Raw genomic sequence first — 17,387 nt, forward strand, 5'->3', positions numbered from 1 at the left:
TTAAATGACTAAAGTTAAAAAGCTTTAAAGAAAAGTATATGTTTTGAAAGCATAAGAAAGAAGTTAAAATCTTCTATTAACTTTACTTAAATTAATACACAAAGAAGCCACTTCCTGACAATCATTGCCAGCGTTTATAATCGCCAGCGATGTGAGTCCGGCGAAGATTGTCATAAACAAACTGCAGCTTAAGTGAGACTAAGCTTTGGCAATCATTCAATTTAGGTACAAAGATGTCATAAAACCATTACTGGTAACAAATTATTTTAGAATAAAAAATCGTGGAGAATAAAAAGAAGAACCAGTGCTCTACAAACTGATTTATCAGGGGGCTATGTGTTTTACATACTGATCACTTTACTTATTTAAGTCACGAAAAATAGGACTGTACTTCGCCCCAAGTTAAATTTGCATCTCATGAATGCAAGAGATGAGCACTAGTAGCTCGTTGTTAGTATACAATCTACAGTTTCGTTTGTGAGTGAAGTCATGTTACAAGAGATAATGCAATGAATGAGGTAATGTATATAATGTGTGTAAGAAATATGGTGCATAATATTAATATTAGTATACCTTATTTTATTTCAAGGAGTGCAGTTCGGTGTTCAAAGGAGCCACCGAACTGCACTCCTTGAAATAAAATAAGGTATAATATTAGTTGAGGCATACCTCATTGCAATAATTAACTATACAATATTGAGTATCTACTGACATGAAGACAATCTGGAATTGGATAAAATAGCCTATCAAAATTAACGATTACTGCACTTTATACGGGTACAACACTTCCAGCACCTATACATGTGTATTCACTATTACCTCATACAACTTGCTGGCATGAACAGTAAACATCTCTGTATCAGCTTAGCATTCACTCATAGGTTGCAAAGGCGAGAGGGAGAGGGAACGGTGATTCATATTATTTCTGGACGCAGATTTGACTTGGAGGTGTGGTAAGTACTTCAATCCAAACTAACTTATGCAATCCAGATCTAAATGCAGTAACATTCATTCTCACAAGTTTTATGTATCAATATTTTTATGTTGTACATGTACGAAATTTAGTTGCTGATATTCAAGTGAGAAATCCTATAATGACAATCAAGTTACAAAAGGTAGGGAGGGGAAAGGAACTGAATTTGATGTATTTGAAAGCTATATTTATAAAGGACTCTTAAGAATAAGCACTGAAAGATGTTTCACGTATTCTCTTGTTGTAAGATTTAGAATCATGAAGAAAGATCTCTGATTGTGATAAATGAATATATTTGCTGAATTAACACTAATACAAATGTAATAAATAATTAAAAATAAAAACAATTGTAATTGTTAATCACATTTTCTTAAATATACAAAACCTCTTCTTTGTATTTATAACGTCTAACATGGTATTTCTTTATTGTTTCAAAGCCCTGGCATGAAGTAAGCTATGTTATCAAGAATTTTATTGAGTAATTCTTGTGGACAGCCATTGGTTTCAGGTACTTGCTGAGTGAGGCACATCAAAGGGCCGAGAGCACACAATAGTGAATCCAGGAGGACAGACAAACTGCCTGACACTGCAATCTGACCCTAGAAGGAAAAAGATTTATCTATTAAATATATTCTTCACATAGTTGTTTTATTTCTAAGCATAAATAAAATTAGAGTTGCTATAATGCCAATTAATACCAGTACTGTAAGTGTCCAGAAGTCAACTATTCATAACCTCAAGATTAAACTTAAGACAAACCAGACTTAACAACAGAGACAGTTGTTCTGTGCCAGTGAAGCTTCGATGTACAACCATCTGGTAGTGAGTCATTGAGCCTACACTCTTATGCATGTGCAGGGTTAGTCTTGCAGTAAGCCTTTAACTATGTAACATCGTCCTGTCACTTGCGTGATAATTGTAGTTATTTTGTATCTTCTGTTTATATAACTTTTTCATTATTGTGACTAACTCCAGTTGTGTGTTGTGTAGACTGAAATTCCTCCTATTCACTCTACACTTGGTGCAAAAGCACTGCAGAGTCACTGTCACTGTGCTCTTCGTCATCACCATCATTTTCCATTTTATCAAGTAGTCTGCTGAGTTAGCCCTGTAGTAGCATGTCTGCCTCCAGACTAGCCAGTCCAGGTTCTGGTCGGGTCAGAGATTTTCGTGTAAAATTTCTACCTCGGGACTAGAAGAGGTGGCAAAGCAGAACTTCTGATCACTAAATTATGCACAAATATGCCTGGGTTAAATCTCAAATCTCTCTACAGTGCATATAAAGAGAAGACATATGTCCCTGTTGACAGTCATCCATCAGATGGAGACGTTAAGCCACCGCCGCCACCGCCACTGAGCATAGATGAACATTTTACATATTTTGCTGTATGCAATTTTCATACTGAAGATATAAGAGAACTTGTGGTATTACATTATACAAATTCAAGAATTTACAATACAGAGAAGCAGCAGGCTCTAATTAATAAAGAAACACTTGAAATTAGTAGCTGGCATAGTAACGGGGCACTGTGAAGTAAAACGTCATGCTGACAAGATTGGAAAAGAAATGAATTCCTCTTCAAGTAGATGTTCAAAGGCACTTAGACATAGAGTTCTTTATATGGATATGGTGTCACCATAGTGGTCTAGCAGCTAGAGCACTGGGCTTATAATCCTGTGAACTTGGCTTCGAATCCCGCCATATCCCAAATTATAACTAGTATTGCGCAAGCTCGTGGTCCAGGCTAAAACAGGAGTTTTCTCTGAGAGCTCCAGTTATCCTATGGCATCCTAACAGATCTCCATCATCTCATTTCATTGCAGGTGTAGCGTAGACCAGCCTCCTATGGCGCACATTGGGCTACAACTCTGCCAGTAAATTGGCCTACACACCTGGCGTCATATGGGTGAATGACGAAAAGTAAAGTGCTCGCCATTATCAAAATAAATAAATAAATAATAAAAAAAAAGGCCTTTGTAACAATTTTTATTGCTTCCTACAATATCCAGAAAGAGTTAAGTGAAGAACCACAACATTAATGTTAATCTCACCTCATGTTCCTTCAGTCTTTCACCAATAATGGTTAGAGACTCTCCAAGCAGCTTAAGGTGTGCTGCAACATCCACTGGCTGCGTTCCAACAACTTTATACAATCCTGGACCAACAACAGGCTCTGTAACTAGACCTGCCTTCCCAGTCCTGAAAAAAATTATGCATCAAACTTAACTTAATTCAGTATTTTATTTCCTTGAATATTATATTATAATCCTGCAAAGCCCAGAGCACAAGTGAAATTTAAGGAAAGATAGTATTGCAATAATTTTTCTTACAGTTTAATGCTTGATGCATGCACAAAATACGATTAAACAATGTTTTATATTGAAGTTAATATCTCTTTCAACATACCTAATTCCAAATAGTTGCATATGTTTATTTATAACTTTTTCTCTAGACATTAGTTGTTTAGTGATATTAATTCATGTTCCGTTTTTCCCATTCAAAGGTACAAATCTAATTGGTACAAAAAAACATTAACTCTGGTAGGAAAAACAATTCAGTGATGGTCAACTAACACTACAAATAATAAAATTTTTGATAGAAAATGTATAGACTGAAACGAGACTGTTTGAGAAGGTATACGATTTTAATCAAATTACTGATAATGGAACAAATGGATACAAAGAACATATCACATCCTTTTTTCTTGCTACACAATTTTATTTTCAAGCCTGGAAACAATTTTGCGATGTCTCCTTTATATTTGTCATATAAAATTATCAATCATATATTATATGTTAATTTCTTCTGCGAGAATTTGTATTAAGTATTCTAACACTAGAGTTTCAGTCTGATAAACAATGTTAGTTTCCAATGACTGGATCTTGACTTAATGTCATCTTCCTTCTTGGTTTGGTTCCCAGAAGAGCCTTATGTGGTCGAGTTTTTTTTTTTTCTGCCTAGTTCTTTGCATGTTAGGAGATGGGCGGTGTCCACGCGGTGCTCCCTGGTTAACACAAAATGATCTTCAAAACTACGTGGATATGTGATAAATAATTATATTTGTTCATTGTGTGTTTGTCTTCAAATAATAGTTACGAGGTTTATAAGCAGTCAAGCTTGCAAGACCAATTATGAATACAAGAAAATGCTCATCTTGTCTGTCAGTGGATTGCTTAGGGCGGCAGCATGTGGACTTCCAAAATAACACTGAATTTGTTAGAACACAATATTTCTCTCTGAAATATGAAGTATAACAAATAAGGCTCGGAAACTGATGATCTAAAAATTACTGAAAAATTACATAGGCCTATTAAGTGATCTTAAACATAGAATATATATAGCAACACCCCATTTTAATCTTCCTGTTTTTAAGAAATAATCTGTTAAGTCCTAAACAAATTACCATAAGAATAATGCAGTTAACTCTCGCTTTTAAGGAAACATGGTTTAAGGAAAATCCCTCTTTTAAGAAATACTTTTGAAGTGGATTTTGTGATAATAGAGCCCGAAATATCAATTCGACTTTCAATAATCAATAGTACCATCATATTCAATAGTACATCTTAACAGTAATGCAGCAGTGTTATTCTTTATCATTCTATATGGTTTTGCTTTGTGTTGCTTTCACAGAATGATTGCTTTGCTTGGTTCTCGCCATTTGTGTGAAACCTGTTTCCAAGGGTGATTAAATGAGAAAAATTAACTATCAAACAGAAAATGAAAATAATAAGGGATGTCGAGGCTAATCTTCAAGTAACACTATCACATATGACAAGAAAACATGGGAATAATGAAGAAGAAAAAAGAAATTTTCAATGCCAAGTTTCAGTGTGGTTCGGGTTTAACCAAACGGGAAACATTCAGGCCTCACCATTTGAGGAGTTAGAAAATGTTATGAAATTCATGTGCCCATACACAGAAGGTGCTGTCTGCATCCATTGTACGACCAATCCATCAACCTGGTAGGTGTTGATTTATGTACCTCCGGACCTCGGTATGTCAATATGGAAGGGCTCCATCTTGTTGGAAAATTAATCCTTGTTCCTCCTCGTCCGTGAGTTGTGGCATTAGCCAATTTTACTAAATCAACACCAATCAGATCGATGGATTGGTCGCGCAACGAATACAGTCAGCATCTTCCGCACATGGCCACCCCGTTCACCGGATTTCAGTGTGTGATTTCTTTCTGTGGGGTTTCGTCAAGGACAATGTTTACATACCTTCACTTCCAGCGACATTGGCCGAATTGAGAAGGCGCATTAACACAGCAATCAGGAACGTCACACAAAACATGCTTGAGAGGGTTTGACAAGAATAGGATCACCGTCTGGATGTCTGCTGTATTACACGTGGGGCTCACATGGAGTGCATCTAAGGTCAATACAAAACTTCAAACTTCCCTCTTTCAAATAGTGAGAAGATCATGTATTTATGTTCAATACTGGTGAAAATATGGCCTTCTGAAATTGTCCAATAATTTGTAACCATGGTGTATTATGACATGAGGGACCTAGGCTTAATGTTGTTATTATTATTTTTCGTTGTGAATAAGCACATTTTGCACTATGCAAAGTACTTAGAGGCGTTTCTTTGCCTTTCTTTTTTCCCATAGTTCTTTCATTCTTTGACTGTGGGCTTCTTTTCTCTCTTCAGTCCACGTTGCTTCAGTCTTCTTCTTCAGTTTTTCCTCTTTGTCAACTTGCCATTTATGAACTTTGATTCTAATGGCCTCTCTGTTAAGATGTCTTCTTGTGTGATTCCTGTCAATTTGAAGTAATTTATTATTATAATTCTTCTTATTATTATTAGTCATGGTTTTTATTGGTATATTTTACGCTGCTTTATCAACTGCGATGGCTATCTAATATCTGAGTGAAATCTAGCAAGATGAGTCCAGGATTCGGCACCAAAAGTTACTCAAATTTGTTCTTAATGGGTTGAGAGAAAACCCCAGAAAAAATCTTAACCAGGTAACTTGTCCCAATCAGGATTTGAACCCAGGCCTACTCGTTTCATGGTCAGATATGCTAATAATTACTCCACAGCAATGAACTATTATTTGTGTTAAGAGAGTATGAATTGTTCCACTAAAATCACTCCAATATACATTTAAATTTCCCAGAGAAATTATAAATTTGTAGATTTATCTTATTCAGTCCCAGAGTATAACAGATGTAGCATGGGTTCAAGAATGGATGATGCAACAACTACAAGGAATATTCATGCATGATATAACTGAAATATGTGTGTGTGTCTAATGCTTACCCACTTCACTTGCGTGATTCGGGTTCCGCATACTGCGGATAGATAGCAGGACTGTGACCCATTTTCAAGTTGCACACCACTTTGATGGGCCACGTTATGCATGATGTGTATCTCTGAAGAGTTATGTCGTGTACTACGGTGAGTGTATGTGTTAAGTGTTCGTTAAGTGTAATATGGGGAATGGGTGAGGGTGAGGGTGAGGATGAGGATGAGGAGGATGAGGAGGATGATGATGATGATGATGAAGCTGAGGAAGAGCGAAGGGGAAACCCAGTGCTGGCACATAGTCTACTCCTGTTGAATAGCACCAAGGGGGCTGCCAGGCTTAACGTCCCCCATCTGACGGACAAATCACTATCAACAGTGACATATGTCTTCTCTTCATATGCACTGCGGAAAGATTTGGAACTTAACCTAGGCATATTAGTGCACAATTTTGTGATTAGAAGTTGTGCACCGCCATCTCTACTAGTCCCAATGTAGAAATTTCACATGAAAATTTCTGACTCCACCGGGAATCATAGTCGGGCCAGCTAGGCTGGAGGCAGACATGCTACCAGAGAGCTAACTTGGCGGATCATAATAAATATTGAAATATATGTGGCATAATACCATGTATGGGTATCTTAAACTTCTGCAAAAGGTTCTAAAAACGATTTTGTGAAGAAAAAGTCCTTTTCAAAGACGAAAACGATGCTGTCATCATAGTTGTAACAAAGTGGCCTGTCTCTGTTGGTTCAGACTTTTATGAGCGCAACCTGCAGGCTCTTGTTCATCGCTGACAAAAATGCATAACGAATGGTGGTGACTATGTGAAAAAATAACTTTGTAGCTGAAACCTTGCTCTATTTAACTGTGTTATTATGGCCTGTGTATCTGTTGTAGTTTCCAAGAAAATATATAGGAGGCATTACTTTCGGAACAACCCTAGTATTTTTGGCACTTTCAATTAAAATTTCGTAAAAGTTCAAATTTCTCATGAAAAACACTAATTTTCAATAAATTCGTGCTAAAAATACAACATAACTTTTGTTTAAACACAAAATTTCGCGAATTCAAACTTACGATATTTTGACTTAGTACGGCTTGAAACATAAAATTTTGCTTTTATCAGCTGAAGAACCGTACTTCGTGAATTTGTGCTTTGCAAAAACTTGTACCTCTCAATCATTATTGGTATGTGATTGTAACTTATTGCTTTCACTTATATATAAAAGAGCTATGTTAGAGAAGAAAGTAATAAGACTGAAGAGATTATATTTACTTAGAATCTGTTGGAGTTGGTGGAGAGACAGTGACATTTCCTACAACTGATGGTGTGCCCAATTGTAAAACTGATTGTTGTTGTCCACTATTTGCACCTGGTCGTGTGTTAGGAACTCCGCCCCCCTGCTGCTGAAACTTTCCTCCCAATTTGTTGATGAACTTGGACTTGGAAAGAGGAGTCTTATACTTCCCTGCTTCCATACTTAAAAGACTTGCTAGACTAGTTCCTGGAGGACACTTAATTGCCAGGCGTTTAGCACGCCGTTTCCAATTCTGCAAACAAAGAAAACAGAATTTAATTATTATATATTATATATTCCTTACTACCGAATCTAATTGATGATCAATGCATCAGTGACTTACATACATTTCAAAAGAGCACACCACAATAAGGTTATTAGCAGGAATCTTATAACATTAATTACATGAAGGTCATGAAATTCTGTTCTATTATTCTTAATTATGAGAAACTCAAAATTCTGTAACATTATATATAACTATCAGATTTAAATCAGCTAAACCAGTCGTCAGATTGCATGTGATGCAAAGCATCATCATTATCAATGTGTTTATTTAAGTATTTCATAGTTTCTGCTGAACACTTTCCAAGTTTCCAACAAAACTTGATGCTAACATTCCACTTCTCCATATCTACCACTTCAATGAAAAATAAACAGTAGAATGAGACAAATATGTTTATTATAAAAGTGCATGAAGCTACAGAATGCACTCACTCTGTGGAAAAACACTTGACATTCAGATTCACAAAGGAAACATAGTGTGTGTGACCAAGTGACATACTAGAACCAGTCCCCATGCCATGTTAAAATTTCAGGAGCTTTTGAATAGCATCTCTCCACTTACACTAGGCTAGGCAGCAACCACGAGGGCAAGAGAGACAACACTATTACCATGTACACTCAAATGCAATGATAAATGACACACTTGGCAATAGCCATACAAAGTACAGACAGAAAAAAGTGATGTTGGTTGAAATGAAAACTTTTACTTTCACTTCTCATATCACAATCCATAGTTCTGAATTACACTACCTAAAAGAACCACCTATCTAATATAAAAATTCTGTATATTTCGAAGATCAAGAAAGAGATTAAATTTCGGAAATACAATATTTATATATTCTTTTATTCTCCACAAAGAAGAAATTAACTTCATATAATAATCACATATAATACATTGCAGTGAAACAGCTGTCATAACTGTACTTACATATTTTTCGTTTGTTGGTACTGTTGCCCAAAGTTCACCAAGACGTTTGCTCATTGTCGCAAAATCTATGACAAAAATACAATTTAAAATATTATCATTTTCAAAGTTACAAAGCTGTTATGGTAGAGACTGAAGGTGGAGTAAATGTAGCTTGAAACAAATGATAAAACTGTTGCGGTAATGTTGTCATACATCTAAGAAAGTGACAAATGTTACTTTATTTGTGATAAATTAGATCAGGACTTCACATAATACCACCATTAAGAGCACGACCAGAAATCATTGAAATGATTCAACAATGCATCTCCAATAGAAGTTGTTGGGTAACAAAATGGTAGATTTATTCCATCAATGAACAGAAAACTGGAAAATTTCTTGATATTCATCAAAAACTTTAAACTTCAACTAAATAATTTCTAATAATTATTAATAGACATATGTGAAAATCTAGTAGTGATTTGTAGATAGGAAGATGTTAGAACTTATGTTTTAAATCAAATTATTTCTTTAGAACTTAAAATGTTTCATCCCCATTTGTTTCCCAAATAAAATTTAGTTATGTTTAATGTTAAATTTTTTACGCTTACTTTTGTAGGTTGTGTTGCTTAGAAAAAGAAAATTGTTTATACCTTAAAAATGTATATTTTTCACTGTCGGTGTATCTAATATACAGTCTACACATTTTATTTTCATTCATCACTGTAAATTAAACAAAATGTTCAGCAATTAAACTTCTGCAGATTCCTACTGCATTATTAAAGTACATTAGGATCGATGGAGGAAGGGAACACACCTCTGTTGTCAAGGCAACCATACTGTATGGCCTATCACAATCTTGCTGTGATCATAGTTAGGGACACACCATTGCCACAACAGTTATCTAATGGCCAAACATAATTCAACGTAATAATGGTTCAGCTTTTCCTAGTGTTATAATTTCAAGATTCAGTTTTGTATTTGAGTGCAGAATATTTCATAACATGCTGATAACTTACATCCCCAATTTGATCAGTGATTCACATAAAAACTTGTGGGTCACATATTGCTTAATGACAACACTGTACTCCTTCCACCCCAAACGTTAATCCAATAGTACTTTTAATAATTTTATGAAGCTTCACTCTGGGTTCCCACTGATTTTCAAATTCAGGATGGACAGGAGGATCAGTGGTTTGTGAGGAAGTATACCAACTAGTCAGAGCATCAAGCACATGGCAGATTGCAGCTGCATCACTGTATAAAGGCAAGAGCAATTTCATGCAACGAAAAACCCCAAAGGCAGAAGAAAGAAAAGCAAGTATACAAACGTCAGAAAGTCTCTGAATACTCACACCATCAAATTAATAGAGAGAGAATTGAGTCCAACTAGTATCGGTAAAACATATATTTAGGATCATTTCCAAACTGGTTCGAAAAAGAGCATCAGATTTATGCAAGACAGATGGAAGAAGCCATAAAGGAGTAGTACAAAACGCCATTAGTTCTCAAAACTGACGACAGATGGATTTTGGAAAATTATGTAGTAAATTGACATTTCACTGAAAACTACTATTTTTTCGCATATCCTTGTATGCCAAGCTTCAAAATGAGGGGCATTAATTAAAATCCGATCAGCAGTTTTCCCGTAATTTCCATTACCAGTTCAAATTATATATATAGATTTTGCATTGAAAATTTAGACCAATACTATTCCAAAGCCTTTGTAAAACTGCACTGTAATAGTAACTAAGTAACAATAAGTGCACTGTAATGCGTCCATTTCAGTATAGTTTTATGTTATGAAGAATGATTTCCCTAGCAACAAGTTACTGTGTGGGAATTCTAACTTTCAAGGCCTAACAACAATAAACTGTAATAAAATAAAAAAAAAAAAAAAAAAAAAAAAAAAAAACACGATAGTGCAAAAATGTATTTTGTCTGACTTTAAAAATGTATTTTGTCTGACTTTAGACTATTTTGAGAACTTCCTTCTTTGTTTGTTAAATTTTTGTTACATCATTAAAGTGGCCATAATTAGTACGAATGTGTTAGGGTTTCACTTTATATTGTTAAATCCCAAGCCAATGCAGAGCTGAGTTATTACGCTATCTTGTTTTGTATCCTGTTATGCCCTCAGACGGAAAGGGCATCACAGCATTAGTAAAAAAATCCTTGGATTTGATTGATGTTTTGAACACACTAATCAGCACGTACTGTGTACTTTTCAACTTCTTAAGATTTATGATGTGTAAGTCTTCTGATACAATCATGTTCATAAACGTCAGGTCATTTGGTTAAGTAAACAGCTCTTAAGCTGAGCTATTTAACTAAATTGCAAAAAGGGCTCCATAATGTTACTTTATTCTCAAATACTGAATTGATGGGTTCAGGTACATAAGAAAAAGATTACTGCACTCACTTCCAGTAACGCCTTCATTGAATTTCCCTTAAATTGTATTAGCTTCAACAAAATCTTTAAATTTATGCAAATAATGGCAGGATACTTATTGGTTAGACTTCAAACCAAATGATGAAATTTTGCAAGAACAGAAAGTAACCTCTAATTTTCGAAAAAATAGCAACATACAAAACTAATTAGATTGCCGAATGTCCAGCTCAAGATTATCAAAATCAATAAAGAAATATACTCCAAATGGAAGAAGAGAAAAGGGTCAACCAATGAAGAAACTGGCAGATGAATGCTAAGGCTGGAACAGGTCAATGGCAACCCATATTCTTGAAAATTTGATGATTATGATTATAACAATGATGGTGATGACTTGCCAAAATCTAATAAGATCTAAATTAAGAGTTACAGGTAAGATTAATTATAATTATTATTTCAGTTATTCCAACACACATCACACACATAGCAATGTATGACACTAGTCAAAATGTTATCAGTGGGTAACACTGTTGGGTAAAAGACTACAGCATCAACTTTTTATACTGTAGACTAATTTAAATCCTGGAGAGGAGGGTCCAAGTGGAATTTGTGATGCAGCAGGTTTTTGTTGGATACTTCCACTTTCCTTGCTACCACCCCAACTACCAGCATCCTACCACCACTACCACAACCACAACACTATAATCATAATAATCATCATCAACCTGGTGCAACATAGGTTCAACTGCATGTGACATATTGCAGGCATTGTCTAAGATGGCAAATTGCCCTTAACTTTCGTAGAGAGTGGTGGTTGGGTCAAAATGATCAGTCAACTATCTAGAAGTTGGGAGGGGGGGAGAATTTTATTGTTCATGTATTAATAGAAAAACTAAAACGAACACTGTAATAGCATTATTCAGTATAACTGAACTTTGATATTAATTCTGCAGTATCTATAATATCAGCATCTCTCTCTTCTTTTTATTTCTCGTCACAGAACTTCTTCACTCATTGCCTCACCTTTCAGAATTCGTTACCTAATGATGTAGGGGACTGCCAGATAGTATCACAGTTTAAAATTTATGTTTTATCCCACATAGTCCGTTAGTGAGAAGTTGTTAAATTTACACTGATAATGTTTTTATCATTATTATTTCAGTAATAATTTCCTTGTGTTAGGTTAACCCTTTTCTTGTCTTTGTGTCAGTATACTAGAACAGCCTATCTTTCTTTGATTAATTATAATGAAGCTGAATGTCACTGTTACTTTATATCTGTTTTATTTTCATTGTTATGTTAGAATAATTCGTATTATTTTGAATTTATACTTGTATTGCAGTTTGTTTATATTATTTTCATTTTGTCATGATGATGATGTACATTTCGTCTTTTAGTGGTATCACATTTCTGGTGGTGTGGAAGAGAAGGCCTGATAGTCTTAACTCCATGAGAGTAAATAAAAAAATAAAATAACAAAATGGAATGTAGCATATCTGAAGTACCCAAATCTCCAGCATATAGGCCTACTGGTCGAAGAAAGATGTTATATTTGAATTCATCATATGCAATCTTTCAGCTTCAACCATCACTTAATTCAAGCTACTTTTACAACTCATCTGACTATAACCTTAATTCAATATTGTACTCCTCGTTTGTAAAATAATATGTATAGGACAATGAACAGCTTCAAAATCGAAGACTCCAACCAAGGTAAATATCTCGCTTAATAAAGATGAAGATGACATCTTGACAGTTGTACAATAAAGCAATATAACAGGGGACACAAAACAACTTGAATCAATCAGTTCATTATGAATGTCTACTGACTTCCATAAGGTTATGGACAGTTATGGCACAAAACCGACTTGCAAAACTGAGACTCGCCAATAAGTTATACTACTAGAACAAAATACAATCAACCATGTAGGAAGAATGGAAAACCAATGTCATTAATTGTCTTTTACATAAATAAAAAACAATAACTTGCAACTATAAATATATATATATATATATATATATATATATATATATATTCACCAGCTTTGGGTTTACATCATGAAGCTGCTCATTTATTTTGTGCAAATTAACTAAATACACATACCCATTTCTGGATTCATACGTAGAATTTCCTGACGAATCTCTTTTGCCCACAACATATAAGCAGTGAAACGGGTTTTCTGTAACAAAATTAATCCAACATAGTACGAATTTTTAAATTTCATCCCATGACTGATTATTAATATTTAACTTGAACTGAGAGATGGAGAAGGATAAGAATCATAATGATCATGAACTTAGTTCGAAGAAATCCGATATTTGAAAGTACGATTAAAGGTAATAGCAATAAATGATATCCAAGTGATGGAATATAGTAAAGCTTAAATGTTTACTGTAAGGAAATTAAATCAGATATGCAACTTCATCGGATCTTCTGAACTACTGAAATATGCTGCAACTCGTTGACAAAGGTTAATATTTCGTGTCTGATTATTTCATATGACAACCAACACACAATATAATTATACATAAAATACAAAGAAATAGTGGGGCTTATGGTTTGTATTTATCCTAGATATGAAACGGACTGGATAGTGGAAAATATAGATTACTTTATGTACTTTAGCTAAATTCAGTCATGTATGGGAATATCCGCAACATTTTGACGAAAATAAAATGGTAGATACAAGCTCACAAGCAGCCACCAAGTCTGAATATGAAATTTAAAATGGATTTCATTCCTTCAAAAACAAAAGTTAGAACACTGTCTTGTAATGGAACAGATTTAAGATACAACTAACTATTCATAGTGATTGTTTGGTCATGGCAGAAATAATTTCTATAGTAAAAAGAATGCGGAGGAATGCATAACAAAACGAAAAATAACGCTATCTTGCTATGCTGAAATTGCAATATGTTTTAAATGAAACCTGACAGTCTCATAACAGCTCCAATATATGAAGTGTAGTATGATTTGTATCAAATTTGATACTAAACACTATTTCACATTTTGTATAATGAATATTATGTACATAGCAAATTAACAGAAGGGAACATTCGTTTAAAGGACACCTGCTAACCTTTCTGTAAAATAAAAAAAATATTTTAAATACTTTACTCCTTTATCTTTCCTCTGAGCCTTCATGCGACCAACTATTTTTCCATCTCGAATTATCAATTTCTTCTTTGATGATTTTTCAAGCATATAGAGTGACTGAGCCTGTAAACAGTGAAAAATATATCACGACAAAAAAATAAAATTGTTATTATTAAGTAATACTTTGATGATCTACAGTAAAGCTAATTCTAACAGAATTTCATCACCTTCTCTCACCAGAGATGATTCGAGTCTTAGAATACTCTCTCTTTCCATATTGCCTATGAAGAAAGTGAATATTATACATTAACTCTATAACACAAATATCAACTGAATATCAGAGGTGTATCACGTGAAACTTGCAATATTTAGATATATAGGTGTGCTATCTTCCAAAAATATTCTATGCAAGTAATACTTCTACCACACTTAAATTTTATTACATTTCATATTTCAGTAATTTTTAAAACACTATCATGGTTTAAAAGTGCAGAATGTAACATGTTTAGGTATTTGTTTTAGTAAATATTCACCAAAGATGATAATGAAATGCAGAATGATAAAAATATGATTCAGTAAATTAAACTGACATTTCTATGATCAGACAAAATAAGATAAAGAGAGGATGTAGCAAGAGGTAACTAAATGTAACACAAACACTTCTTTTCTCGTTAAAGCATAGTGTAAGAAGCTTGACATTCTCAGTGCTCAAACACAAACCATGTCGAATAGAGTTTTGTATTCACCGTTATTTTGCTCCACAAAACTGTGTAGTTATTGAAATGAAGATAGCCTAATCATTTAAACCTATGTTATAGCGAGAATTAGTTTTGAAAATAAAACTTAGCTATATACAAACATCTTCCTCTTAGATTATAACTTTAAATAAAATTATGTACTACAAATAACATAATTGAATATAAAAATATATGTAATTTTATTACATTTATTACAGGACTCTAACAGGAAAGCTTAATAATAACGCTGTAAAACTCTTTGAGCAGTGAAGGAAGAGGGGAGAGGAAAAACATTAGAAAATGCACACTAAATTTCATCCCAAATATCTTAACGATAGTGAACTATTATCATATTTGTTACAGTTTAACAAACCATGAAGTACCTGTGAAGGTAGAGTTTCTCTTCGTTGTCCTTGATGATTATCTGACCGTTCATCCATTATAAGATTATCATCATCCAGATCATCGTCATCTTCTTCATCACTTACTCCTAAAAATATTAAAACATTTAGACATCAATGTGTTATGACAAGTAAATTTACAAAATGGATTGTAACATTCAATATTACATTAGATTGTAGAGTTGGTTTATTTCTCTTTGGAAAGTTTTCTTTCTCTTTTGCAGTTCATTTTGTCTAGATCTAATTTGGGTAGCTTTAATAAAAGTTATTGGTATATGTATGAGTTATTTGATCTAGTCGAACATCGCGAGGTAGAAGACTGCTTTATTCACGGGAAAATCAATATATTATCGTGCAGTGGATTCAATCAAACACTGGATTAATGGAAACTGATCAAGATGACTTCCTAGCCAAGGAAGGCATTACAATAATCCAAAAACTAATACCACAGCCCATGACAATAGAGAAAAGACTAAACGACCTCAAAAAAATAAACAAAAACAAAACCAAGAACTACTATATGGAAAACGATACGAAAATATACACAAGAACAACTGATCATCTACCAAGAAAAAAACTGCCCTCTTCCAACTCTTCACTGGTCATGACTGCCAGAATGAACATCTCAACAAAATAGGAATAAAGCCCACAAATACATGTACAATCTGTAACAGCCATGCAGTCATGAATAAGGACAACTTCCTCCAATGCACAAAACTTGATACGAGAAAAAAAGAAAGACAAGAACTTGCAGAATTACACTGGAAAGCAAGAGGATTAATGGCTTACACCGATATTCAATAGCTTAAAAACAACATTATTATTAAACAATGAACATATTACAGTGAAACTTCGATTCTGGGTTTTTCAGGGGACCAGACAAATTATACTCAGAATCGAGAAAAACCCAAAATGGGGGTTTTCTCAAAATTGAAAAAGAAACACATGAACATATTTAAAAACTAATTTTTATGGTCTAACCTCAACTAAAAGAACAAAAATACTTTAAAGAGCTTCACGACATTAAGGTCACTGGTTGGTTGCATTAAATTTACCTGTCACTTCTTGAAGAAATCAAGAATGGATGTCTGCTTTGCAGTCCAGGCAATCTTGTTCTTGTAACTGTATGGCAGTGTGTGAACATTTTTAAAACACCTTGGTTTTCATATTTGCCAATTACCAAGGGTTTCAACTTCTCAGAACCATCTGCATTTGTACAGAGAAGAACAGTAAGCCTCTCCTTACTTTTCTTCCCACCATGGCAGATCTCTCCTTTCATGTGGAGGCTCTTATCTGGCATCAGGGAGTAGAAGAGCCCTGTCTCATCGGCATTAAAGATATCTTTGGCATCATAGCCTTCAATGAGACATGGAAGCACGTCATCTTTCCAATGATCCACCAACTCATCTGGAACAATTGCACTTTCACCACACACACATTGTATGTGATGTCATGTTGCTACTTAAAGCGAAATAGCCATCCATTAGAAGCCTTAAAATTGTCCACTTTCAAAGAAGCCTTAAAATTGTCCACTTTTAATCTTAATGCGATGTTTTGTTGTGAACTGATTCTCACATGCTGTGGCACATGATTAATGCATGGTTTCTGACTAGCGTGTGGCATCAGGTATCTTGCGTGAGTACATGTGGCAGATAAGGAGATGGATGGGAACTGTTACTGAAACGATCTTAAACAAGGATATAAGCATTTAGGGCTGGAAAAACACACAATCGAAGCTAGTTTGCCTTATTAGGACAACAAATTTGTTTCTTAAATGCGGGTGAAACACTAAATCGAGAAACGTTAAATTGAGGTAAAAAAAAAACATTGTGTATATGGGACTTCTGCCAGGACCGCATAATAAGAATGCAAAATGCGGATAAATGTTAATCGAGAAACCCAAAACCGAGGTTCCACTGTACATTAGATGAAAGATGCTTTAATATAATAAAAATAATTGTACAAAGACTTAATTTAATGCCTGCTTTATAGAAGTGCTTCTTGCAAGTAGGTATTTGTAATTAATATGGACAGGATATATCTTAAAATATT

At 34.2% G+C, this 17,387-nt stretch overlaps 1 protein-coding gene across 1 annotated transcript in view; it reads right to left on the minus strand.

Moving 5' to 3' along the window:
* Nucleotides 1-1,244: 1,244 nt before the first annotated feature.
* Nucleotides 1,245-17,387, minus strand: part of LOC138694667 (HMG box-containing protein 4) — a 34,159-nt gene continuing 18,016 nt past the window's right edge. The window contains exons 5-11 of the mRNA XM_069818626.1: nucleotides 15,318-15,424; nucleotides 14,219-14,320; nucleotides 13,205-13,280; nucleotides 8,736-8,800; nucleotides 7,504-7,778; nucleotides 3,026-3,173; nucleotides 1,245-1,572 (exon numbers count right to left, since the gene is read on the minus strand). Coding sequence (XP_069674727.1) covers nucleotides 1,405-1,572; nucleotides 3,026-3,173; nucleotides 7,504-7,778; nucleotides 8,736-8,800; nucleotides 13,205-13,280; nucleotides 14,219-14,320; nucleotides 15,318-15,424 — 941 coding nt within the window. The 3' untranslated portion in view covers nucleotides 1,245-1,404. The remainder of the gene's footprint in view (nucleotides 1,573-3,025; nucleotides 3,174-7,503; nucleotides 7,779-8,735; nucleotides 8,801-13,204; nucleotides 13,281-14,218; nucleotides 14,321-15,317; nucleotides 15,425-17,387) is intronic.

The sequence above is a fragment of the Periplaneta americana genome, chromosome 2, assembly GCF_040183065.1.
Source record: "Periplaneta americana isolate PAMFEO1 chromosome 2, P.americana_PAMFEO1_priV1, whole genome shotgun sequence".
NCBI classification, from domain to species: Eukaryota; Metazoa; Arthropoda; class Insecta; order Blattodea; family Blattidae; genus Periplaneta; species Periplaneta americana.